The sequence below is a fragment of the Protomyctophum parallelum genome (genome assembly GCF_964188405.1).
Source record: "Protomyctophum parallelum genome assembly, chromosome: 6".
NCBI lineage: Eukaryota > Metazoa > Chordata > Actinopteri > Myctophiformes > Myctophidae > Protomyctophum > Protomyctophum parallelum.
In genome coordinates, this window is record NC_139701.1 from 48,638,800 (window position 1) to 48,665,299 (window position 26,500).

Below are 26,500 nucleotides of genomic sequence, written 5' to 3' on the forward strand. Positions count from 1 at the left end.
CATTCATACATTGGGAGGTGAAGGTTCATTCATTCATACATTGGGAGGTGAAGGTTCATTCATTCATACATTGGGAGGTGAAGGTTCATTCATTCATACATTGGGAGGTGAAGGTTCATTCATTCATACATTGGGAGGTGAAGGTTCATTCATTCATACATTGGGAGGTGAAGGTTCATCCATTCATACATTGGGAGGTGAAGGTTCATTCATTCATACATTGGGAGGTGAAGCGGCGAACAGTCGACGCCAGCGTCCTCACTTCCCACATTCACACACCGACGGTGGCGATGCTCACAGCCTCACACCGACGGTGGCGATGCTCACAGCCTCACACCGACGGTGGCGATGCTCACAGCCTCACACCGACCGACTCATTGGAGGCAACGTAGGGTTCAGTGTCTTGCCCAAGAGGACACTTCAAGAGGACACTTCCACATGTGGACAGGAGGAGGAACCGGGGATTCGAACCGCCGACCCACAGGGATCATTGGATGCTCCTGAGCCACAGCGGCGAGATAGTTACGCTCTTATGGTTAGGTACAGGGCTGGGTCACCTTCTCTTTGCAATTTGCACTTCTCTTGTGATACTCTTGTGACTTGTACTTTGCTGCTACTGTGTATTGTCTTCTGTGTATTGTCTGTCTGTTTTAAAAAGCGTTGATGTACTAATGCACTGGACAATAAAGTATATCTCGTCATCTCATCTCAGGTTCAAAGTTAGGGTTAGGTATAGGGCTAGATTCAGGGTTAAGGTTAAGTTCAGGTTCAGGGTTAGTTACCCTCTTGTGGCTCTTGAGGACCGGTTAGGGTTAGTTATAGGGTTAAGTTTAGGTTCAGGGTTAGGGCTAGGTACAGGGTTAAGGTTAGTGTTAGGTTCAGGGTTAGTTATAGGGCTAGGTTTAGGTTCAGGGTCAGTTACCTTCTTGTGGCTCTTGAGGACCGGTTAGGGTTAGTTATAGGGTTAAGTTTAGGTTCAGGGTTAGGGCTAGGTACAGGGTTAAGGTTAGTGTTAGGTTCAGGGTTAGTTATAGGGCTAGGTTTAGGTTCAGGGTCAGTTACCTTCTTGTGGCTCTTGAGCACGGAGGGCGTGACGAAGGCCTTCTCACAGAGGGTTAGGTTCAGGGTTAGGTATAGGGTTCAGGGTTAGGTATAGGGTTCAGGGTTAGGTATAGGGTTCAGGGTCAGGTATAGGGTTCAGGGTTAGGTATAGGGTTCAGGGTTAGGTATAGGGTTCAGGGTCAGGTATAGGGTTCAGGGTTAGGTATAGGGTTCAGGGTTAGGTATAGGGTTCAGGGTCAGGTATAGGGTTCAGGGTTAGGTATAGGGTTCAGGGTGAGGTATAGGGTTCAGGGTGAGTTACCTTCTTGTGGCTCTTGAGCACCGACGGCGTGACGAAGGCCTTCTCACAGAGGTCACACTTGTACTTCTTGTGTCCGTCGTGCACGACCTGGATGTGCACGTTGAGCGTGTCCTTCCGCTTGAAGGTGGAGTCGCACTGGTCGCACTTAAAGGTCCGCTCGCCTGGGGGGGGGGGGGGGGGGGGGGGGGAGGACACACACACACACAAAGAGAAAAAATAATGTACCGACAACAAAGCATCAAACTAAGTGCCACTCCCATGCCCCCAGCCCCCTCTATTGTCGTTGGCTCGTGGTCATCACGACACACAGCCAGAGGGAAAGTACATTTCATCAGGAGCCAGGAGTGATTTGTCCTGCAGGCGCCGTGCTGACAAAGAGGAGACGTTTGTCCTTTTCATTCTCTCCTCTCGCCTTTTGCCCCCCCCCCCCCCCACCCCAAAATTGGCCACTTATCACGGTGCGTCTCTCCGTGAATGCTTTCGGGAGGCGAGAGGGGAGGGAGAGGGAGAGGGAGAGGGAGAGGTAACTTAAATAGCTTGAACTGTGTGTTGAATGGCTGTTGTGTTCTGAAGCATGGCCCACTTCCTGGCTCCGTCCAATCAAACGCTTAAAGAGAAAAGACCGACCGGGCAGATCAGACAGACAGACAGACAGACAGACAGACAGACAGACAGACAGACAGACAGACAGACAGACAGACAGACAAACACACAGACACAGACACAGACAGACAGACAGACAGACAGACAGACAGACAGACAGACAGACAGACAGACAGACAGACAGACAGACAGACAGACAGACAGACAGACAGACAGACAGACAGACAGACAGACAGACAGACAGACAGACAGACAGCTGTTATTCTTCACGCCTCTGCCTCTCCACCCTGCCCCAGTGTACAACAGGGCCCATTGTTGAGGCGGCGCGCTTGTTTCCATTATATGGAGATCATTCAATTTCCACACCGGGGGTACAGGGGGGGGGGGGGGGTCTGTGCGTGTGTGTGTGTGTGTGTGTGCTTGACAGTCAAAGTGGCTACAAGCCCCCCATTAACGGGGCGAGGCCACGCTGATGGGCCGAGCGACATAATGAAAGCAGAAAGCCGTCCGTCCGTCCGTCCGTCTCCAGTGTGGCTTTTTTTTTTTTTTATCCCACGATTTTGTAACCCATTTTTCACCCCTGTGTCAATCATCTAATGTGATCCTGGGCTCTACACACCCTCCGCCAACCTAGTCCCCATATATGGGGGACAAGAGGAGAGCAACGGACTTGAACTCATGCTTCCTTCATGCCTGAGTGTCCAAGTTGCTCCTTTACACCTGACAGGGGGGGAGTTTCCCTGGTTGGACGTAGCGCGTGGAAGGAACACGTTATTCCAACCAGTTCCTTTCCCCTCCATCAGGCGCCCCGGCTGGCCAGGGGGAGGTAGTTTAGAGACCAGGATTACTGCATGTTTTTTGTGAGGGTATACCTACCCTAGGGGACATGAGGAGAACATGCAAACTCCACACAGAAAGGCCCTTTCGCCAACCCCGCCTTCGGGTATGGGCACTGATGACGCGGAGGAGGAAACACGCCGCCAGCCCCCACAGCGTCCTGAGCGGGAATCGAACCCAGGACCTTCTAGCTGTGAGGCGACAGCACTACCAACTGTGCCACCGTGCCTCCAGTGTGGCTTTTAACCCATTTCGACCTGAGATCAGATTCTACAAATGTCTTCTACATCCTGACAGTTTTCTGAAAAAGCCATGTTTCCATGTCAGCCGTTCTTCGATTTTTCAAAAAAATAGCAGACCTACAAGCTCTTAGCGCGCCACTCGGTGGCGCGCTATGAGCTTGTAGATCTGCTATTTTTCAATAGCTAAAGCATAACATGATGCTAACACCAAAATGGGTTCCCGTTCAGAATTTAGACCAGAGGACGATTCTACACATGTGACCAGATTTGACAGAGAGCCTGCCATCATGCAGCTTTTCACCAGAGGAGAAAAACGTTTTTTTATCCAAAATGAGTTAATAGCACTGCAGGCAGACTCTTCACATACTAGAGCATGTCTGGAATAAGCGCCAGATAAATATGTAAATATGAAATAAATACATGTAGCTATAGGTTACAGTCCACAGACGTGAAACTTTCAAGCCTGTTTTCTCAACTCGCTGTTTCTCTGCAGCAAGACATTACTCTATAAGCCATATCTCCAAAACTGGTATTTCAAACTGAACAACCAATATGTCAATTTGAAGCTATATGACTCCCTGCTTTCAAAAAATGCAAATTCAAAACAATCCAATGGCAGTCCCTCAGTCAAATTTGGCCACAAATGTCTTCTAAATCCTGACAGTTCTCCTGAAGAAAAACCCTATGTTTCTATATGTCAGTGCTTCCCCCCAGAAGCAAAGATTTGAGTTCAAGTTGGTCACTGTGAAAGATTAGAGACACATTTTCACATTTTTTTTTTTAATGAGCTTGTAGATCTGCTATTTTTCAATAGCTAAAGTAAAACAGCGAAAGGGGTTCCAGTGCAGAACGGGTTAATCAAATGGAAACCAGTTCCTTCATTATGGTTAATGTCAAGGACTGCCTCGAGAGGGAGAGTCCATTGTGACACAAGTGTGTGTGTGTGTGTGTGTGTGTGTGTGTGTGTGTGTGTGTGTGTGTGTGTGTGTGTGTGTGTGTGTGTGTGTGTGTGTGTGTGTGTGTGTGTGCGCGCGCCCGCGTGTGTGATGTGCACACGTGCATTTGATTGGGCCTGTAAGCCCCTTTTCTCTGCGGCGCTGTGTCTCTCTGCACACTCTGTGAGGCACACACACACACACACACACACAGAGACACACACACACTTGAGGTGGGTCATTCTTGGAGGTGTTTATATGGCTTTTAAAGGAGGATTACCACAAGCGACCTTTGACCCCTACTTAAAACGCTGTGCCGCGCGTTTCATTTGACTCTAAAACAACAACAATGCCATTTCACATGAAAAAAGGCCGCGACAGCTGCACTTGATTTTCTCTGCGTGCGAGCGTGCGTGCGTGCATGCGTGCGAGCGTGTGTGTGTGTGTGTGCGGTGAGGGTGGGAGTGGCGGGTGGGGTTGGGCAAAACAGAGCTGGGAGCACATGGTGCCTTCACTCAACCAGGACAGACTTTCTGACCTGAGATCAGATTCTATAAATGTTCTTCTACATCCTGACAGTTTTCTGAAAAAGCTATGTTTCGGTCGTTCTTCGATTTTTCAAAAAAATAGCAGACCTACAAGCTCGTAGCGCGCCACTCGGTGGCGCGCTATGAGCTTGTAGATCTGCTATTTTTGAATAGCTAAAGCATAGCATAATGCTAACACCAAAAGGGGTTCCCACCCAAAATTCACATCACAACAAATCTATCTCTCTCTTCAATAACACCAAATAAGTGTTGTTGTTTCTCTTCCCGCTGCGTCACAAACGACATCATAACTCATGTTCGTCTTCTTCCTCTTCTTCTTCTTCTTCTTCTTCTTCCTCTTCTTCTTCTTTGCCTTCTTCCTCTTCCTCTTCAGCAGCGCGGCAGAGATTCCACCCAGCAGTAATCTGTCTCCTGGGAGCCGGGCAGGAAATGCCTCCAGCTTCACACAATCTCTGTGTCATCATGTCTCCGTTCTGAAGAGCTGCATTGGGCTCTACGAGCGCCCTGTCTGTCTGTCTGTCTGTCTGTCTGTCTGTCTGTCTGTCTGTCTGTCTGTCTGTCTGTCTGCCTGCCTGTCTGTCTGTCTGTCTGTCTGTCTGTCTGTCGGTCGAGCGGAGGCAAAGCGTGCAGGGCACCACCAACCTGCACGTCGGGGTAGAAAGTAGGTGTCCGACTTCAGAGTCTTGCTCATTAAGGACACTTTGACACTATAACTCTGGGGGAGCTCGGGATCGAACCGGGAACCTCTACCGGCCACTCTACCCCTGAGCCAAGGCCACTTGGCCCCCCCCGGTAGGGGCAAACGCTTACTGTGTTGACAAGAGTAGTACCGACTGAAGCTCATATAATCACAACATCTCCGCCTGGCAACGTGGGGAGGGTGGCCTCATGGACGAACGCTACAAATGTTCTCTCTCTCTCTCTCTGAGAGGCCAGGGTTCCAATAGCAGCTATTGGACATAATGCACAGACGTTAGCTACACACAAACGGATCAGCGCCGCTGCATGGGTTTAGTTAGAAGAAAATAGATCCAGATTGTCTGAGTGGCGTTTAGACTGAAGGAGAGAGTGTCTGCTATAGGAGCAGAGCCTGTAGGCTATACAGCCCCGCTGTCTGTCTGTCTGTCTGTCTGTCTGTCTGTCTGTCTGTCTGCTAGGAGCAGAGCCTGTAGGCTATACAGCCCCGCTGTCTGTCTGTCTGTCTGTCTGTCTGTCTGTCTGCTAGGAGCAGAGCCTGTAGGCTATACAGCCCGCTGTCTGTCTGTCTGTCTGTCTGTCTGTCTGTCTGTCTGCCTGCCTGCAGGCTATACAGCCCCTCTGGGGATCCATGCAACGCAAGAGCCATGAAGTATCTCCTCCGTCCATCTCTCTATTGTCACTGAAACCAACGTCTGTGAGGATATTATCATTATCTGATACAGCAAATGAAAGGAAAGGGTCATAATTGTGTTAAGTCAATAATACAGTCACTTGTGGCTACGCTGATTCATCCATTGTGGCATGCTTCTCAAACCGTGGGTCTGGAACCCCCAAAGGAGGGGGGGTCCACATATGATCTCACTCAACAGTAAACAAACCGTTTAGAAATGTATGCAAGTGTATCTGCACATTTCTAAAGTGACAGTGTAAGGACTTTTAAGACATTGAATGTCTTTTTTTTTGTTTGTTAAATTTTAACAAACAAAAACAATACCAACAAACTGCTGAACTATAATATTAAAATGTTCAAACATTGGCCAAATAGTCAAAGATCACGTAAGAAATTGTGAAAATGGCAAACTAAAATAGCTAACAATTTTCACAAAATTTATCTGTGGAAACCCTGAGGTCCCCAGTTCAAATAGGATTGTTTTGGGGGGTCCCCAGTTCAAATATGATTATTTTGGGGGGTCCCCAGTTCAAATATGATTATTTTGGGGGGTCCCCAGTTCAAATAGGATTGTTTTGGGGGGTCCCCAGTTCAAATGGGATTATTTTGGGGGGACCCCAGTTCAAATGGGATTATTTTGGGGGGACCCCAGTTCAAATAGAAGTATTTTGGGGGGTCCCCAGTTCAAATAGAAGTATTTTGGGGGGTCCCCAGTTCAAATGGGATTATTTTGGGGGGACCCCAGTTCAAATATAAGTATTTTGGGGGGGTCCCCAGTTCAAATAGGATCATTTTGGGGGATCCCCATGCAGTTCAAATAGGATTACTTCAGGGCGTTTGAAAACACATTGTTTAAGTGCCATAACATTAAGACGAGCTGAATCCAATTATGCACTGATTGCCACGGTCGTTAAGACGAGTTTCTTTTTATATTCTTTTTTTTTAATCCATATTTTGAAAATTCCTCTAATCTGTTGTACAGGTGATGACATGCACATTACATGCATAATAGAATTACATTTTCTTTCTTTTTTTATAATGGGTGAATTGGCAACCAAAGCCTAAACTGGTGACCACCAGGTGGCGCTGAAAGAGTGCTGTACTTACTGTTGTGTATCAGCAGGTGGCGCTGCAGGGAGAAGGGGGTACGGAACAGAGCCTTGCACTCCTCACACTGGAAGGGTCTCTCCTCTGAGTGGGTCTGTGGGAGGAGACACAGCACAGCTGTCAGCCAATGACACTGCTGCCCTGTAGGAAACACATCACCGCTGTCAGCCAATGACACTGCTCCCCTGTAGGAAACACATCACAGCTGTCAGCCAATGACAATGCTCCCCTCTATGTTGGGTCCTCCCCACCCACCCAGCTAAATGATTGACAGTTACCGTAGGAACCATTTGAACCCTTATACGGGTCCATGTGGTTCCGTTTGTACTCTTTTGGTGATATTACAAGAGGGTATGCTTTATGGTGATTATTGGCACGCCAGTGATCAGCCTGATGCGGTCGTAATTGAGACTATACAACAGATAAACACGTGAACTCACTTTCATTGTAACTAAAGATTTATTATTGACTTGTTTTACTTTTATTATTGTTAAAGCACGTTGCGAAAGGTGCTCTACAATAAACCTTATACTTACGATATATGATAGAAATTCATATATATTTTTAATGCCAGATTTAGCCACTACGACCACATCATGTCCCATGATGCACGCTGCTAGCCTAGCCACGTTGCTAGCCTAGCACGCTGCTAGCCTAGCACACTGCTAGCCTAGCACGCTGCTAGCCTAGCACACTGCTAGCCTAGCACGCTGCTAGTCTCATCGGGGACTATAGTTTAGACATACTATTGGTCAGACTGTCATTAGACCGACAACCTACCTCAAACCCTATTGGTCAGACTGTCATTAGACCGACAACCTACCTCACACCCTATTGGTCAGACTGTCATAAGACCGACAACGTATTCCTCAAACCCTATTGGTCCGACTGTCATTAGACTGACAACCTATACCTCAAACCCTATTGGTCAGACTGTCATTAGACCGACAACCTATACCTCAAACCCTATTGGTCAGACTGTCATTAGACCGACAACCTATACCTCAAACCCTATTGGTCAGACTGTCATTAGACCGACAACCTATACCTCAAACCCTATTGGTCAGACTGGCATTAGACCGACAACCTATACCTCAAACCCTATTGGTCAGACTGTCATTAGACCGACAACCTACCTCAAACCCTATTGGTCAGACTGTCATTAGACCGACAACCTATACCTCAAACCCTATTGGTCAGACTGTCATTAGACCGACAACCTATACCTCAAACCCTATTGGTCAGACTGTCATTAGACCGACAACCTATACCTCAAACCCTATTGGTCAGACTGTCATTAGACCGACAACCTATACCTCAAACCCTATTGGTCAGACTGTCATTAGACCGACAACCTATACCTCAAACCCTATTGGTCAGACTGTCATTAGACCGACAACCTATACCTCAAACCCTAACCTCACCATAACCGTGCGCACGGGAGCAGCGCATGTCCGACCGCATCCCCGCACATTGTTTCCGCATGTGCGTCCGTCGGTGTGTCTAATCTGCATACTGTGCATCCCGTCTCATCAGCACAGCTGTTTTTTTATGTTTTGATGAGGTGTGCCGTCGTGCTCGTTTGAAGCATGGGTACAGATGGCTATTTCAACCAATCAGATTGCTTCCTCTAAACTGCAATACATCATATGGCCATGAATCTATATGTTGTCTCGCCGTCTCTCTCTCCCTCTCTCTCTCTCTCTGTGTGTGTGTTGTGAAATAGCCGTCTGGTGCATTGTGGGGCGTTGGCGGCTTGGCGCATACAGGAGGCTCCAGCCATAGGGTGGGGTTAGGGGGGGTAAGGCTCCGTGTCTGATCTGGTTTGTTGACTCCATGAAGACATGTAGCTTTAGGGGCTTTGGGTTCAAAGTGCTCCTGTTTATCTGGCTGTCTCCCCGCCCCCCCACCCCGCCCCCCTCATCTGTCTGTGTGAGTGACCACCCCCCCCCCCCACCCCCCCCACCCCCCCTAAGTAAACACAGTGGAGGCTCGGGGAGGACAGGCCCGCCACAGTAAAAACAGCCGCGGCCGACGAGGCCCTGATTGATTGCAGCACGCCGCTAATAGCGGCCGCTTTGAAGCCCCGTGTCCGAACTGTGATGTCCCCCTTAATGCTATCACGCGCTAATCGATCGTTGGGCCAACACTGGGGGCCGTGTGGCTGATGGCCGCCGCGGGGTTGAAACAGCGCTGCTGTTTAGCTAGCTGCCGCAGGGTTGAGACAGCGCTGCTGTTTAGCTAGCTGCCGCCGCGGGGTTGAAACAGCGCTGTTGTTTAGCTAGCTGCCGCAGGGTTGAGACAGCGCTGTTGTTTAGCTAGCTGCCGCGGGGTTGAAACAGCGCTGCTGTTTAGCTAGCAGGACCAAAATGGCACTCGGGAAAAACAGTAGTGGAGAACGTACTCACATTTTGTACTTAAGAAAAAGTATCAATTACTGTGATATGGAAATACTCTGTTACAAGTCAAAGTTGTGAATTCAACATGCAATACAATTTACAATTTACAATTTAGGCATTTAGCAGACGCTCTTAATCCAGAGCGATTTACATTAAGCAAGAACAAAACAAGCATGGGAATACATCACTTAAAAAGCATTTATCATGAAACATGCGTAAGCTAAGAAAGTAACAGTGGAATATCTATATAATGACACTATACATATAAACTATACATATATATTACTATGCTATACATATGTACTATGACGTGCTATGACTACATACAATGCAATTATAGTGCTGTCTACATAACATGCTATAAGTCTGTATCAAATGCTATCTAAGTCTACAGAAATGCTATCTAAGGGGGTAGGGTCATGATGGAGTCTGAAAAGGTGGGTTTTCAGACTACGGCAGAAGATTGGGAGTGATGCTGCAGTTCTGACTGCAATGGGAAGTGCATTCCACAGTTTTGGAGCCAGAAGGGAGAAGAGTTTGGGACGTGTGGAGCGTTGTCCCGGCGTTTTTAGTGAGGGTACTTCCAGCTTCCCTGCGTTGGCTGATCTGAGTGCGCGGGAGGGTTTGTAGGGTTCAATCATACTTGCAAGATATGGGGGAGCCATATCTTGCAAGTATGTGCAATGTACTTAAAGTACCAAAAGTGGAAGTACATATGCATAATGTCCCGTTTCAAGTTTTCAAATGAATAAAAAAAATAGTTTGAAAATAGCAGATCTACAAGCTCACAATGCGTCGCGAATGTATCTTAATATAAATCTAAGCATACACAGCTGGCTGCTTTAGCAGAAATGGAAATGAAAAAAATATGTTTTAAAAGATATCTCCGTGAACGGAAATGGCGGTTGCGGTGGGCGGACTCACCTTCTTGTCGTTCTTGTATAGACGTTGCGGTGGGCGGACTCACCTTCTTGTGGTTCTTGTAAACGTTGCGGTGGGAGGACTCACCTTCTTGTGGTTCTTGTAGACGTTGCGGTGGGCGGACTCACCTTCTTGTGGTTCTTGTAGACGTTGCGGTGGGCGGACTCACCTTCTTGTGGTTCTTGTAGACGTTGCGGTGGGCGGACTCACCTTCTTGTGGTTCTTGTAGACGTTGCGGTGGGCGGACTCACCTTCTTGTGGTTCTTGTAGACATTGCGGTGGGCGGACTCACCTTCTCGGGGTTCTTGTATAGACGTTGCGGTGGGCGGACTCACCTTCTTGTCGTTCTTGTAGACGTTGCGGTTGGCGGACTCACCTTCTTGTGGTTCTTGTAAAGACGTTGCAGTGGGCGGACTCACCTTCTTGTCGTTCTTGTAGACGTTGCGGTGGGCGGACTCACCTTCTTGTCGTTCTTGTAGACGTTGCGGTGGGCGGACTCACCTTCTTGTGGTTCTTGTAGACGTTGCGGTGGGAGGACTCACCTTCTTGTGGTTCTTGTATAGACGTTGCGGTGGGCGGACTCACCTTCTTGTGGTTCTTGTAGACGTTGCGGTGGGCGAACTCCTTCCCGCACAGCTTACACTTGTAGGGTTTGTCTTCGCTGTGGATGATCTTGTGGGCCGTCACCTGGTCCAGACGCTTGAACGACCGACTGCAGATCTCACAGGTATACGGTCTCTTCTCTGACCAGCAACACACATAGGGGGGGAGAGAGAGATGTCTTTATTGTTTAACCCATTCTGACCTGAGATCAGATTCATACGAGGTTTCCACTGGACACACACTGGTCTGATTAACCCATGTCTGAAATACGTCATGTTTCTATATCGGTGGTGCTCAATGTCATGTCAAGGACCCCCAAAATGATATGCAATAAGGGCCTTTCTCGGCCCCACCTCTCTCCCTGTGTTTTAGGATCCAAGATGGCCACAGCCCCAGGAGAGGGTGGGGCGGAGGTGAGCGGGGGCGGGGTCGACATATGACCTTACTGGGCTGCGTTCAAGACACCTGACTTGTGTCTGAACACAGCTTTGATGGATCTGTTCAGACCTACAGTTCTGGGCAACACAGAATGGGGTGACCTTTTATTATTATTTCCACAACAGGTATATTAATGACAGTAAAATGTTGAAAATGAGTGGTATCCTGTAGTCACTATTCGTTGATTCACTGGGATACCAAAAAACATAAAAAAAAAGGTTTCTTGCTGTTCTCGGGTTGAATATTGATATGCGATTAAAATGCGATTAATCTAGATTAATTAATCGCAAAGCCTCTGATTAATTAGATTATTTTTTTTAATCGAGTCCCAGCTCTAATATATATATATATATATATATATATATATATATATATATATATATATATATATACATACACATACACATACACACATTTTGTTATTGAGTTCATAGTGGGCTCAGGTTTCGAGATCCATCCCTGTAGTCATAATGGGCAAGCATTCTGAGGAAATGTATGCTAACATTCGATGACAGTTTGAAATTTACAACGTTGACATTTCGCAGATGCTCTTAATATAAGTAGAGCAAGTCAAGTGAGAGATCAGGGGGAAGCATGAACTCTCTCTTAGTCAACAAAACAACAAGGCGAAAGGTTACATCAACAGAATGCAGAGAGAACAATGTATATAGTCGCTCAAAGAAACTAGGAAACCAGTAAAACAATGGACCTACTGTATAGCATCAGAGTAAAACGCCATGCTACAGTACAGTATGTGAACCACATCATGGAGATTCATGTATAGGATAACAGTTAAAACAATGAAGCGAGCATCTGTCTGTGGCGACAACATCACGCTATGTGAAACCACACTATGTACATTTCTTCAAAGAGGAAATTGGCCGTAATGTTTAATCAATTTTGGTCGGGAACCCCTTTTGGTGTTAGCATCATGTCATGCTTTAGCTATTGAAAAATAGCAGATCTACAAGCTCATATCGCGCCACCGAGTGGCGCGATACGAGCTTGTAGGTCTGCTATTTTTGAAAAATCGAACAACGACTGACATTTCTAGAATCTGATCTCAGGTCAGAATGGGTTCATCAGACCCAGTGTTTGTCCGGCGGAATCCTCGTATGAATCTGATCTCAGGTCAGAATGGGTTAAGGGCTTTACTCTGACTGAGAGTGTACAAATGGACCCAAACGGGTCCATTTGGTTCCATCGGTACACTCTCAGAGGCAGAGGCGGAGCCAGATGACACACAGGGGGGGGCGTGACGGGAGTCAGTCGATCATTCCAGACGTGGGTTTTTTTTCTTCTAACTTACCTGAGTGGGTGATCATGTGTCTCTTCAGCTGATTGGTGGAGATGAACTTCTTGTCGCAGGCGTGGCAGTCAAAGATCTCATGGACCTACACAGTGTGAAGGAACACATGACAGTCAGAGATCTCACAGACCTACAGTACACGATGTGAATGAACACATGACAGTCAGAGATCTCACAGACCTACAGTACACGATGTGAATGAACACATGACAGTAAGAGATCTCATGGACCTACACCAGGGTTCCCCAATAGGCGGCCCGCGGGCCATTTGCGGCCCACAGAGCGCCCCCTTGTGGCCCATGAAAGAATTTTTTTCTTTTTTTTTAAGGGTCCCAGATATAAATGGCATTAAATGGGGGTCAGTAGCCTATGCATGTCAAACTGGGCATCCTTTTCAAATGGGGTCTTGCCCTGAAAATTAATTTTCAGGGCAAGACCTCGACCTCGCACGTGCAGACTCGGCCCCCAGCCTGGTACGCTAGTCAAAATATGGCCCTTGAGGAAAATTAATTGGGGAACCCTGACCTACACGATGTGAATGAACACATGACAGTCAGAGATCTCACAGACCTACAGTACACAGTGTGAAGGAACACATGACAGTCAAAGATCTCATAGACCTACACAGTGTGAATGAACACATGACAGTCAGAGATCTCATAGACCTACACAGTGTGAATGAACACATGACAGTCAGAGATCTCATAGACCTACACAGTGTGAATGAACACATGACAGTCAGAGATCTCATGGACCTACACAGTGTGAATGAACACATGACAGTCAGAGATCTCATAGACCTACACAGTGTGAATGAACACATGACAGTCAGAGATCTCATGGACCTACACAGTGTGAATGAACACATGACAGTCAGAGATCTCATAGACCAGGGGTGGGCAATTATTTTTTTCCCAAAAAGGGAGGGGGCCGGGGGGCCAAAAGGCTGAACTTAATTATGCATAATATCATTTTTTTTTCTATATAAAAAGCAGTAAGTGGCCATTTATGATGATGTACAATAAGAGCGCCCCTCATTTCACATGGGTGTGATTTTATTTTACTTTGTACTTTTTTTCAAAAACGACCTTTTTCGGTCGTTTTTGGAAGTTATGGCTGCCAGTTCCCATCTGATGTTGTGTGGGAGTTCAGACTGCTCCAGTTCGTACTGAATAACTGCTAGCTTACATAATGTCTTGAGGCTAGGACTGAAGTCTAAGACATACAGGTCATCAGGTGTTTTAAAGAGGATGACATGATCTCCCATCATGCAACAGCACATCCTAGACTGTGGAGATGGGCCTTTCCCCTTGGTCTCAACCTTCTTCCAGGAGAAGGTCTCTGGACTGAATTTCCACAGATCATTGAAGTACTTGTTCACGTTCCGGCCACCAAATATGTACAGCTCTCCATTGTAGGTAAAGGCTGAATGTTGAATGCGTGCTTCTGGAAGAAGCTGTGCAGAAGGTGTGTCCATCCAGAGGTTGGTCTCTGTTTCAAACACTCTGATGGTGTAGAACTGACCCCCATAGCCTCCAAACACAATCATCTTTGTCCCGATGATGGTAGCAGAGTGACCGCATGAAACAGGAGGTGGAGTTCCTCTGGTGGTAATTAAAGTCCAGACCATTGTGGTGGTGTCCAACTTGTAGATGGCTTTAGTGTATTCCAGTCCTCCATAAATAAACATGTCCTTCCCCAAAACACAGGCTGAGTGGTTCCTCCTCCCCTTTGGAACGGTTCCAGAAACCTGTGGTTTGAACCATCTGTGGGCGTCGACATCAAATGCATAAAGAACATTGCAGTAAGGATAACCTCCCCAGAGGTAGACCGTATTCTCAATCAGTACAGCTGTGTGGTCCTCACGGCTGGAGGGAACCTCAAGGTGACTTCTTATTACAGGGGTCTCTGGGGTCAACTTCTGCCAGCGTAAAGACACTGTGTTGAAGACTTGTACTTCAATGTGATCTCTTAACCTCTGGTTGGTTTCTCCTCCAAAGCAGTAGATCTCGTGTCCGACCACCACCACAACAGCAGACCGGTCCTTCCTATGTTCTTCTTCCAGATGTATCGTCCAGTGAACCATTTCACAGCAGCAGCTCCAGTCAATCTGGCGTCGTTAGAGGTAAATTAATCGCGGAATGACGCTTTGTTTAATGAGCATTTTAATGTATAGGGAAACTACATGTTGTGATGTCATTACATGATTTCATAATGTACAACAGCTAAATGACGTCAATCAACCTGATTGGCACCTGTCATTTGAAACTTGATAGTAAAGCGTAGTATTTTTCTGTACCGTAACGTCAGTAGTTAGGTGGACCACAATGGAAACAAGCTATGGCTTGCTTTGTGTATAGTCCACGTTGGCGTTTCCTAAATTGTTGTCGCCCCCGAAGCAAAGATCAACACTTGTTTAAACAGAATCCTTTATTCCTTGGCTCCAAACATTCCCTCAGTAACATAAATGTAAATGATTTAAAGTTCACAGTTGATGACACAGTAATCTGTAGAGATGACCTATCTGGGCTGTATTCTTCACAAAACCCCTGGCAGGTGAAAGCATGGCAACAAAAGTGATCAAAAATTAAACTTTGGGGCAGAATTTCCTCTTTTGTCACTAAAAGTGTGTTTAATAGTATTTCAGGTTATTATTCAGAGGAGAGAACACGCCCCCAGCGCCCACACTGTGAGGAGAAAGACTGAATGGAACCAGGACCTTCTAGCTGTGAGGACTGAATGGAACCGAGACGTTTCCTTTCCCAGTTAAAAACTATGTTTTTGTTTAAGTTACAAGTCATGTAAATACTAGCATTTTATTGAAAAGAATGAGAACATTAGAGGTAGCTCTTTTAATAGTTGTTCTTCCATGGAGGACCCTGATGGTGCCACTTTCACAACCCACATGGCACGCTGCGCTATCAGCGTGAGATGAGCACTGTTGAGTCACTCACAACCGTTAACCCATTCTGACCTGAGATCATATTCATACGAGGTTTCCGCCGGACACACACTGGTCTGATTAACCCATTCTGACCTGAGATCAGATTAAAAAAATGTCAGTCGCTCTTCGATTTTTCAAAAAATAGCAGACCTACAAGCTCGTATCGCGCCACTCGGTGGCGCGATATGAGCTTGTAGATCTGCTATTTTTCAATAGCTAAAGCATAACATGATGCTAACACCAAAATGGGTGCCCGTTCAGAATGGGTTAAACAACAACGTTCTGAAAACACAATAACGAGCCAACCAGTGTTGATATTGTTGAGACTTGGCAGCCTGGCAGGCATTGATGTGTGCACGTTCTGCCAGATTTACTTTGTTTAAATATATTTTTTTATCCCACGATGTTGTAACCCATTTTCCACCCCTGTGTCAATCATCTAATGTGATCCTGGGCTCTACACACCCTCCACCAACCTAGTCCCCATATATGGGGGACAAGGGGAGAGCAACGGACTTGAACTCATGCTTCCTTCATGCCCGAGTGTCCAAGTTGCTCCTTTACACCTGACAGGGGGGGAGTTTCCCTGGTTGGACGTATAGCGCGTGGAAGGAACACGTTATTCCAACCAGTTCCTTTCCCCTCCATCAGGCGCCCCGGCTGGCCAGGGGGAGGCAGTATAGTGACCAGGATTACTGCATGTTTTTTGTGAGGGTACCTACCCTAGGGGGACACGGATTTACTTTGTGGTACAGATTTACTTTGTGGTTCAACAACGGTGTCGACTCGCGTGCCCAAAACAGACGATCCACAAGCTCACGGCGCATCGCCCAACCGTTCTGAACTTCAGAAGCATGTCACATTCGGGGCGCAACACCGCCTTACACATATTTTAAGTTAACTTTATTGGCGAGGCGGGTTAAAGCGGGTAAAATAAAGCAATAAAGCATAATGGGATTTAAACTTGTCCTCCTGCGAGTATGTTTGGTAATCATGCGCCTACCGTGTTGTGGAGCTGCATGCTTAGCTGGGCTTCATGGCTATTTACATTCAACGACGCCGTTGTCACCAATAAATCCAAAAAGCCACATATAAGGGGGGTGAAGGAAGGAAGACAGGTTCTCAATCGCACGCAATGCACGTGCACGGTTGACGTGCAGATTGCAGTGTGAGAATACACGTGGGCTTCAAAATAAAAAGCAAAGCGGTTTTAGTCCACCCATTATGGTAATGAAAGTATGTTTTATTTTCTAATTATCAGGTAATCTTTCGCGGGCCCGGTCAGGATCGGGGTTTGATGAGATCGATTGAATCCCATCTCTAATACATACTATACGGGGAGCTTCAGAACGGCGTGCGGACGTCATACCTTCTTTCTGTATTTATATTTTTTTGTTCAGCACCCTCAACTTTTTTCTGAGATGTGCGTGCTTACATTTTGGATCTCATCTCATACATGGAGCTTGAGTGTACAGGGTTTGATGAGGTCAGATCAACATATGGAATGAATTCCGTATTGGCCATATATGGAGCCTAAAAGCACTTATAACGTTAGAAGCAGATTATATAATGCGTTATAAAGACATGGGCTTCATAGAGAGGAACTGAAGTGCCTGTACAGTCATTTGACTAATAATATGAAAAGTCCATGAACGCCTGTCCTGCTTTAGCGCCCGGTTCCATTAATTGGAATTTGGGATTTACAATAAAATATGCGAATTTCTGGGGGATGGGGTCAGTGTGAAACCGAATGATGTTGGACTCTGTCCCTCTGGGGGATGGGGTCAGTGTGAAACCGAATGATGTTGGACTCTGTCCCTCTGGGGGATGGGGTCAGTGTGAAACCGAATGATGTTGGACTCTGTCCCTCTGGGGGATGGGGTTAGTGTGAATCTGTCCCTCTGGGGGATGGGGTTAGTGTGAAACTGAATGACTTTGGACTATGTCCCTCTGGGGGATGGGGTCAGTGTGAAACCGAATGATGTTGGACTCTGTCCCTCTGGGGGATGGGGTTAGTGTGAATCTGTCCCTCTGGGGGATGGGGTTAGTGTGAAACTGAATGACTTTGGACTATGTCCCTCTGGGGGATGGGGTTAGTGTGACTCTGTCCCTCTGGGGGATGGGGTTAGTGTGAAACTGAATGATGTTGGACTCTGTCCCTCTGGGGGATGGGGTCAGTGTGAAACCGAATGATGTTGGACTCTGTCCCTCTGGGGGATGGGGTTAGTGTGAATCTGTCCCTCTGGGGGATGGGGTTAGTGTGAAACTGAATGACTTTGGACTATGTCCCTCTGGGGGATGGGGTTAGTGTGACTCTGTCCCTCTGGGGGATGGGGTTAGTGTGAAACTGAATGACTTTGGACTATGTCCCTCTGGGGGATGGGGTTAGTGTGAAACTGAATGACTTTGGACTCTGTCCCTCTGGGGGATGGGGTTAGTGTGAAACTGAATGATGTTGGACTCTGTCCCTCTGGGGGATGGGGTCAGTGTGACTCTGTCCCTCTGGGGGATGGGGTCAGTGTGACTCTGTCCCTCTGGGGGATGGGGTCAGTGTGACTCTGTCCCTCTGGGGGATGGGGTCAGTGTGACTCTGTCCCTCTGGGGGATGGGGTCAGTGTGAAACTGAATGATGTTGGACTCTGTCCCTCTGGGGGATGGGGTCAGTGTGACTATGTCCCTCTGGGGGATGGGGTCAGTGTGAAACTGAATGATGTTGGACTCTGTCCCTCTGGGGGATGGGGTCAGTGTGAAACTGAATGATGTTGGAGTATGACTGGGTTGACTCAATAAACAACTCCACAGGAGTTTGCATGTTCTCCACTGTTTCTTCTAGGGTTAGGTAACCTAATAGTTACATACCCTAGCCCATTCTGACCTGAGATCAGATTCTAAGAATGTCTTCTACATCCCGACAGCTTTCTGAAAAAGCTACGTTTCTATGTCAGACGTTCTTCGATTTTTCAAAAAATAGCAGACCTACAAGCTCGTAGCGCGCCACTCGGTGGCGCGCTATGAGCTTGTAGATCTGCTATTTTTTCAATAGCTAAAGCATGACATGATGCTAACACCAAAACTGGTTCCCGCCCCAAAATGGGCTAGTGACCATGGACTCTAAAACTGCCTCCCTGTGAGAAGTGGTGTTCTGCTGAGCTATCAGACCGAGCTGTAATGGATACACTAGAGGGAATGGAACCATCCAGTAGTCAGTGGATGGATTGTTGACGCGAGGGATCGGAAATCCAAACGCCCCGGCCCGGGCCGGGCTCTGCCTCGTAAATAACGGGCCAAATGGGTCCAAACGGGACGGCGAACGAGCCTCTCTATCACCAACACTGTCCGGGGAGGTGACGGCTCGCTGCCGCGCTGACGTATGGGAGCCTCTTCCTCTTCTTCTTCTTCCCCGCAGCGTTGGGGTCCGCAACCCCAGGAAGGATCCAACCAATCACTTCCATCGCCTCTGGGCGCCGTACGTAATGCCGGAGGTGGTTCTCAAACCGTTTTTTTTTATTTATTTCAAAGTCCCACAATAACTCTGAGAGTCAGCAGAGACGTGCAGAGAGTGTTAGAGGGGCAGGGGCACTTTTGGACAAAAATAGCAGGAAAATAGCTGATCTACAAGATCACAACGCGTCGCAGCGCGACGCGTTGTGAGCTTGTAGATCTGCTATTTTCGGGGCGCAACCCAGCACTCTTTAGCTAGTGTAGATGCAGGTGTGTAACGACATGGATTTATAAACAAATTTGTTTGCCGCAAAATATACTGTGGTCAAGTTGAGGAGAGAAAAAAAAGAAGCGATTCTCCTGAATGCGGCATTCCTTCTGGCCTGGCATGGAAAGGATGAGGAGGGGCATGTGCATTTCTTTTGCCATAGTAAACGCTGCATTCGTGGTCTGGAGAGGGCAGTTGTTTTACAGACGGGTAAAAAGGGCAGTTGTTTTACAGACGGGTAAAAGGGCAGTTGTTTTACAGACGGGTAAAAAGGGCAGTTGTTTTACAGACGGGTAAAAAGGGCAGTTGTTTTACAGACGGGTATAAGGGCAGTTGTTATACAGACGGGTAAAAGGGCAGTTGTTTTACAGACGGGTAAAAGGGCAGTTGTTTTACAGACGGGTAAAAGGGCAGTTGTTTTACAGACGGGTAAAAGTGCAGTTGTTTTACAGACGGGTAAAAGGGCAGTTGTTTTACATACGGGTGAAAGGGCAGTTGTTTTACAGACGGGTAAAAGGGCAGTTGTTTTACAGACGGGTAAAAGGGCAGTTGTTTTACAGACGGGTAAAAGGGGCAGTTGTTTTACAGACGGGTAAAAGGGGCAGTTGTTTTACATACGGGTGAAAGGGCAGTTGTTTTACATACGGGTAAAAGGGCAGTTGTTTTACATACGGGTGAAAGGGCAGTTGTTTTACAGACGGGTAAAAGGGCAGTTGTTTTACAGACGGGTAAAAGGGCAGTTGTTTTACAGACGGGTAAAAGGGGCAGTTGTTTTACAGACGGGTAAAAGGGGCAGTTGTTTTACAGACGGGTAAAAGGGCAGTTGTTTTACAGACGGGTAAAAGGGCAGTTGTTTTACAGACGGGTAAAAGGGGCAGTTGTTTTACAGACGGGTAAAAGGGCAGTTGTTTTACAGACGGGTAAAAGGGCAGTTGTTTTACAGACGGGTAAAAGGGCAGTTGTTTTACAGACGGGTAAAAGGGGCAGTTGTTTTACAGACGGGTAAAAGGGCAGTTGTTTTACAGACGGGTAAAAGGGCAGTTGTTTTACAGACGGGTAAAAGGGCAGTTGTTTTACAGACGGGTAAAAGGGGCAGTTGTTTTACAGACGGGTAAAAGGGGCAGTTGTTTTACAGACGGGTAAAAGGGCAGTTGTTTTACAGACGGGTAAAAGGGCAGTTGTTTTACAGACGGGTAAAAGGGGCAGTTGTTTTACAGACGGGTAAAAGGGCAGTTGTTTTACAGACGGGTAAAAGGGCAGTTGTTTTACAGACGGGTAAAAGGGCAGTTGTTTTACAGACGGGTAAAAGGGGCAGTTGTTTTACAGACGGGTAAAAGGGCAGTTGTTTTACAGACGGGTAAAAGGGCAGTTGTTTTACAGACGGGTAAAAGGGCAGTTGTTTTACAGACGGGTAAAAGGGCAGTTGTTTTACAGACGGGTAAAAGGGGCAGGGGCTTCAGCCCCCTTTGATGTCTGTGTGTGCACGTCCCTGTGTGAGTGAGAGTACAAATGGACACTCTCAGCCCCCCCCCCCCCCCCCCCCCCCCTTCTCAACCAAAATAACGTCGGTTCTAGAACTGCTTCAGTCTGGTGGAGCTGTTGCCCCCGCGACCCGACTACGGATAAGCGGTTGAAGATGGATGGATGGATGGAAGAATGTCTATGCAATACTGTACGATTGAATTTGTGTTTATCATGAATTTTAATGAAGGAAAAAATGATATAGATTTGAAAAATCTATCTATAAAAGAACCGAAGTCGTTAAAAATGCTGACGCATCCCAACCCTATCCCACAGTCCACAGGTCCAGTCTAATGGGGCTCGGGGTGCATAGCGCTGTGGTATTTTAACCCATTTAGGCCTAAAACATCTTCTACATTCCGACAGTTTTCTGAAATACCTCATGTTTTTGTATCAGTGGTGCTCCATATTTCATGTCAAGTACGCCAAAAATTATATGTAATTGGCCACTGACCCCCATCTGAATATATGTTGTTCCAGGGACCCCAACCCAGAAGCAAAGATTTTAGTTAAAAAACGTTCGCTCTAAAATAATATATTCAAAGATTTGAGGCACATTTTCACGACTTTTCAAAAAAATAGCAGACCTACAAGTTCATAGCGCGCCACTCGGTGGCGCGCTATGAGCTTGTAGATCTGCTATTTTTCAATAGCTAAAGCATAACATGATGCTATAACACCAAAAGGGGTTCCCGTTCAGAATGGCTTAACGAGCCCTTGTTATTCCTCGGGAAAGAAGAAACTGTGAAAAAGAATAAAGATTCCAGTCGCGAGGAGACGAGGAGGAACCCAGAGACGCCAGGATGAGATCCTTATTGTCTGCCCCGGCCCGGCCCGGCCCGTCTCGGCTCGGCCTGGCCCGACGGCTCTAGGGTTTCACGAGGCCTGCGGGGATGAGGCTAGTGAAACGAAAAACCCTGAGCCTCCTCGCGTCCCCTCTGTGTCGCTAACACGCACGCGCACACACACACACACACACACACACACACACACACACGCACGACGCGCTGCGATCTGCAACAAGGCTGTTAACGTAAAGACACACTGTCCCGCTGCGATGGGAAACGAGACGAGTGGAAACGGGGGAGGAGGAGGAGGGGGGGGTGGGGGGAGGGGGGGGTGCGGGGTCGACGGATTTATTTCGCCTGATTTATACTCGGGGCTGATCGCCGGTGTAAGGAAGTAAACCGTCGCGGAGCGCTGTGGCCCCTAGGGGCCAGGAGCCTGTGGTCTCATGTTTCAAGTACACGTATACACCAGTGACTGGACATGATGTACACTAGTGGACATGACACTATAGTACATGACATGAGACTAGTTGACACTAGTATGACACTAGCCTGGGCAACATTTCATTTCGGTATATGATCCAGGCTGGAGCCGGATGATGTATGCTTACGTCATGTTGTAGGCAACGAACAGGAAGCTGTTTGTTGCTTCCTGTTTGAATTAAAGCAATAAAAGCTCTCGTAAGCGAGAGCTTTTATTGAGAGGGAAAAGGAAGTTGTCGCCGCCTGTTCGTCCTGTCTGGCAACTACAAAACAACACTACAACATGACGTAACCACATCATCCTGTTGACTACAAAACAATACTACAACATGACATAACGATATCTTCCTGATGACTACAAAACAATACCACAACATGACGTAACGATATCATCCTGATGACTACAAAACAATTTCTACAACATGACGTAACGATATCATCCTGATGACTACAGAACAATGCCACAACATGACGTAACGATATCATCCTGATGACTACAAAACAATACTACAACATGACGTAACGATATCATCCTGATGACTACAAAACAATACTACAACATGACGTAACGATATCATCCTGATGACTACAAAACAATACTACAACATGACGTAACGATATCATCCTGATGACTACAAAACAATACCACAACATGACGTAACGATATCATCCTGATGACTACAAAACAATACTACAACATGACGTAACGATATCATCCTGATGACTACAAAACAATACCACAACATGACGTAACGATATCATCCTGATGACTACAAAACAATACTACAACATGACGTAACGATATCATCCTGATGACTACAAAACAATACTACAACATGACGTAACGATATCATCCTGATGACTACAAAACAATACTACAACATGACGTAACGATATCATCCTGATGACTACAAAACAATACTACAACATGATGTAACGATATCATCCTGATGACTACAAAACAATACTACAACATGACGTAACGATATCATCCTGATGACTACAAAACAATACTACAACATGACGTAACTATATCATCCTGATGACTACAAAACAATACTACAACATGACGTAACGATATCATCCTGATGACTACAAAACAATACTACAACATGACGTAACGATATCATCCTGACGACTACAAAACAATACCACAACATGACGTAACGATATCATCCTGGTGACTACAAAACAATACTACAACATGACGTAACGATATCATCCTGATGACTACAAAACAATACTACAACATGACGTAACGATATCATCCTGATGACTACAAAACAATTTCTACAACATGACGTAACGATATCATCCTGATGACTACAAAACAATGACTACAACATGACGTAACGATATCATCCTGATGACTACAAAACAATTTCTACAACATGACGTAACGATATCATCCTGGTGACTACAAAACAATACTGCAACATGACGTAACGATATCATCCTGATGACTACAAAACAATGACTACAACATGACGTAACGATATCATCCTGATGACTACAAAACAATGACTACAACATGACGTAACGATATCATCCTGATGACTACAAAACAATACTACAACATGACGTAACGATATCATCCTGATGACTACAAAACAATACTACAACATGACGTAACGATATCATCCTGATGACTACAAAACAATACTACAACATGACGTAACGATATCATCCTGATGACTACAAAACAATACTACAACATGACGTAACGATATCTTCCTGATGACTACAAAACAATACTACAACATGACGTAACGATATCATCCTGATGACTACAAAACAATACTACAACATGACGTAACGATATCATCCTGATGACTACAAATCAATACTACAACATGACGTAACGATATCATCCTGATGACTACAAAACAATACTACAACATGACGTAACGATATCATCCTGATGACTACAAAACAATACTACAACATGACGTAACGATATCATCCTGATGACTACAAAACAATACTACAACATGATGTAACGATATCATCCTGATGACTACAAAACAATACTACAACATGACGTAACGATATCATCCTGATGACTACAAAACAATACTACAACATGACGTAACGATATCATCCTGATGACTACAAAACAATACTACAACATGACGTAACGATATCATCCTGATGACTACAAAACAATACTACAACATGACGTAACGATATCATCCTGATGACTACAAAACAATACTACAACATGACGTAACCACATCATCCGGCCCCAGCCCGGATCATACGGACTTTTGAAACAGAGACCAGGCTTTCCTCCGAGGCGGTGGAAAGCCTGGTGAGGCCAGGTTATTATGACACTAGTTGTAGCCACTGCTACAGCGCTGACAATGAGGTTATCTCTTCCCTTCTCCTCTGGAGTCCTGCCTCAAAGCAGACCAGAGGTAGAAAACTGTGGTTCCCTGATGTCATCGATAGGGACACATGATGTCATCGATAGGGACACATGATGTCATCGATAGGGACACATGCATCAGTAAGCAGGAACTGGGGATGATGGCAATGAAGGACCGGGAAGTCTGGCGTGGCATTGTTTAATCCATGATCTCGACCGCGGTCGAAAAATGATGATGATGATGACACTAGTATGTTGACTTAAACCTCCAGTCCAACCCTTAATGCTGAGTGCCAAGCAGGGAGGCACTGGGTCCCATTTTTCAGAGTCTCTGGTACTATGACCCGACCGGGGTATCGAACCCGCGACCTCCCGGTGTCCCGGGCGGACACTCTAAACACAACAAGGACACTGAGCTTGTTGGTTGGTTGGTTGGTGGTGATCGCTGGTGTTGCGTGCCAGAACATAAGGCAATCTACAGTAGCCTACAAGCTCACAAAAGAACACCTTCTTTTTTTTTTTTTGGCAGATCGACTATTCGGTGGTCTATATAAGTCAGGCATGATGAGGTCGAGCGAGTGAGATTACGAGGTTAGGCCGGGTTACGGGAACCGAATACAACGGCACGCATCTGATATCTGATTGTCGAAGGAAGGACAGAGAGAGAGAGAGAGAGAGAGAGAGAGAGAGAGAGAGACATAATTAGCCCATTCTGAACGGGAACCCATTTTGGTGTTAGCATCATGTTATGCTTTAGCTATTGAAAAATAGCAGACCTACAAGCTCGTAGCGCGGCACTCATAGGTCTGCTATTTTTTGAAAAATCGTGAAAATGTAGTCGATATCTTTGAATATTCTTTCAGAGCGTTTTCAACTCATATCTTTGCTTCCCTGGAACAACATATTTTCAGATGGGGGGGGTCGGTCGGCCAAATACAGATAATTTCCATGACATGAAAATGTTTGAGAACGACTGACAGAAACATGAGGTTTTTCAGAAAACCGTCAGGATTTAGAAGACATTTGTAGAATCGTCCTCAGATCTGAATGGGTTAGAAACCAGAGAGAGAGAGAGAGAGAGAGAGAGAGAGAGAGAGAGAGAGAGAGAGAGAGAGAGAGAGAGAGAGAGACAGAGAGAGAGAGAGAGAGAGGTTGGCAGCACGCAACCCAACGCCTATGGGATGGTGTGGTATCGGTGACAGGCAGACACCCTGAGCCGTGGGGTCTTTGTGTCAGAGTGAAAAGCAGAGGCGAGGTGAATAGGGCTGTTGTCACGGTCAGGTCATTTTAGTTGACGCTTAATTGTCCTACAAATTGTTTTTTTTACAGTTGAACAAAGGGGACGCATAAATCAAAGTGACATTTCCCTTTGCCTCCCTGAGGCTCTGTGAACGAGGTTTGCACGGGGGGGGGGGGGGGGGGATAATATGACCAGACAACTTAAAACATAATATAGAAATACCTTCCGGTGCTCCTGGAGGTTGAGCGAGGAACTGCACCTCCTGTTGCATATGGTGCATGTGAGCTTCCTCCTGGGACTTCCTGTAAGGAAGCAGGAAAGGAAGGAAGGAAGGAAGGAAGGAAGGAAGGAAGGTAGGAAGGAAGGAAGGAAGGTAGGAAGGAAGGAAGGAAGGAAGGAAGGAAGGAAGGAAGGAAGGAAGGAAGGAGGGAGATCATCGTCACAATGAACCTTAACCCATTTAGACCAGATTCTACAAATGTCTTCTAAATCATGACAGTTTTCTGAAAAGGACAACTAGAATCATATGTATTTGGCCTCGGACCCACATCTGAAAATATGTTGTTCCAGGGACCCCCCCCCCCCCCCCCCACCCCCCCCCCCCCCCCCCCAGGAGCAAAGATATGAGTTAAAAGCGTTTGCTGTGAAAGACTATATTCAAAGACTTGTACACGTTTTCATGATTTTTTCAAAAAATAGCAGATCTACAAGCTCGTGTAAAATAATTGGTTAAAGTGGTTAAAAGGGACACAGATGCTTTGCCGGTCGTAATG

General features: G+C 46.4%; 1 protein-coding gene across 1 annotated transcript in view; it reads right to left on the reverse strand.

Annotated features, from left to right (window-relative positions):
- Positions 1 to 26,500, reverse strand: part of LOC310860064 (PR domain zinc finger protein 5-like) — a gene marked incomplete at its 3' end in the record, with an annotated part of 135,220 nt that overhangs the window by 74,046 nt on the left and 34,674 nt on the right. Inside the window, 5 exon segments of the mRNA XM_083766826.1 lie at positions 1,364 to 1,524; positions 7,005 to 7,098; positions 10,910 to 11,067; positions 12,675 to 12,759; positions 25,950 to 26,029. Of these exon segments, the coding sequence (XP_083622952.1) occupies positions 1,364 to 1,524; positions 7,005 to 7,098; positions 10,910 to 11,067; positions 12,675 to 12,759; positions 25,950 to 26,029 (578 nt within the window).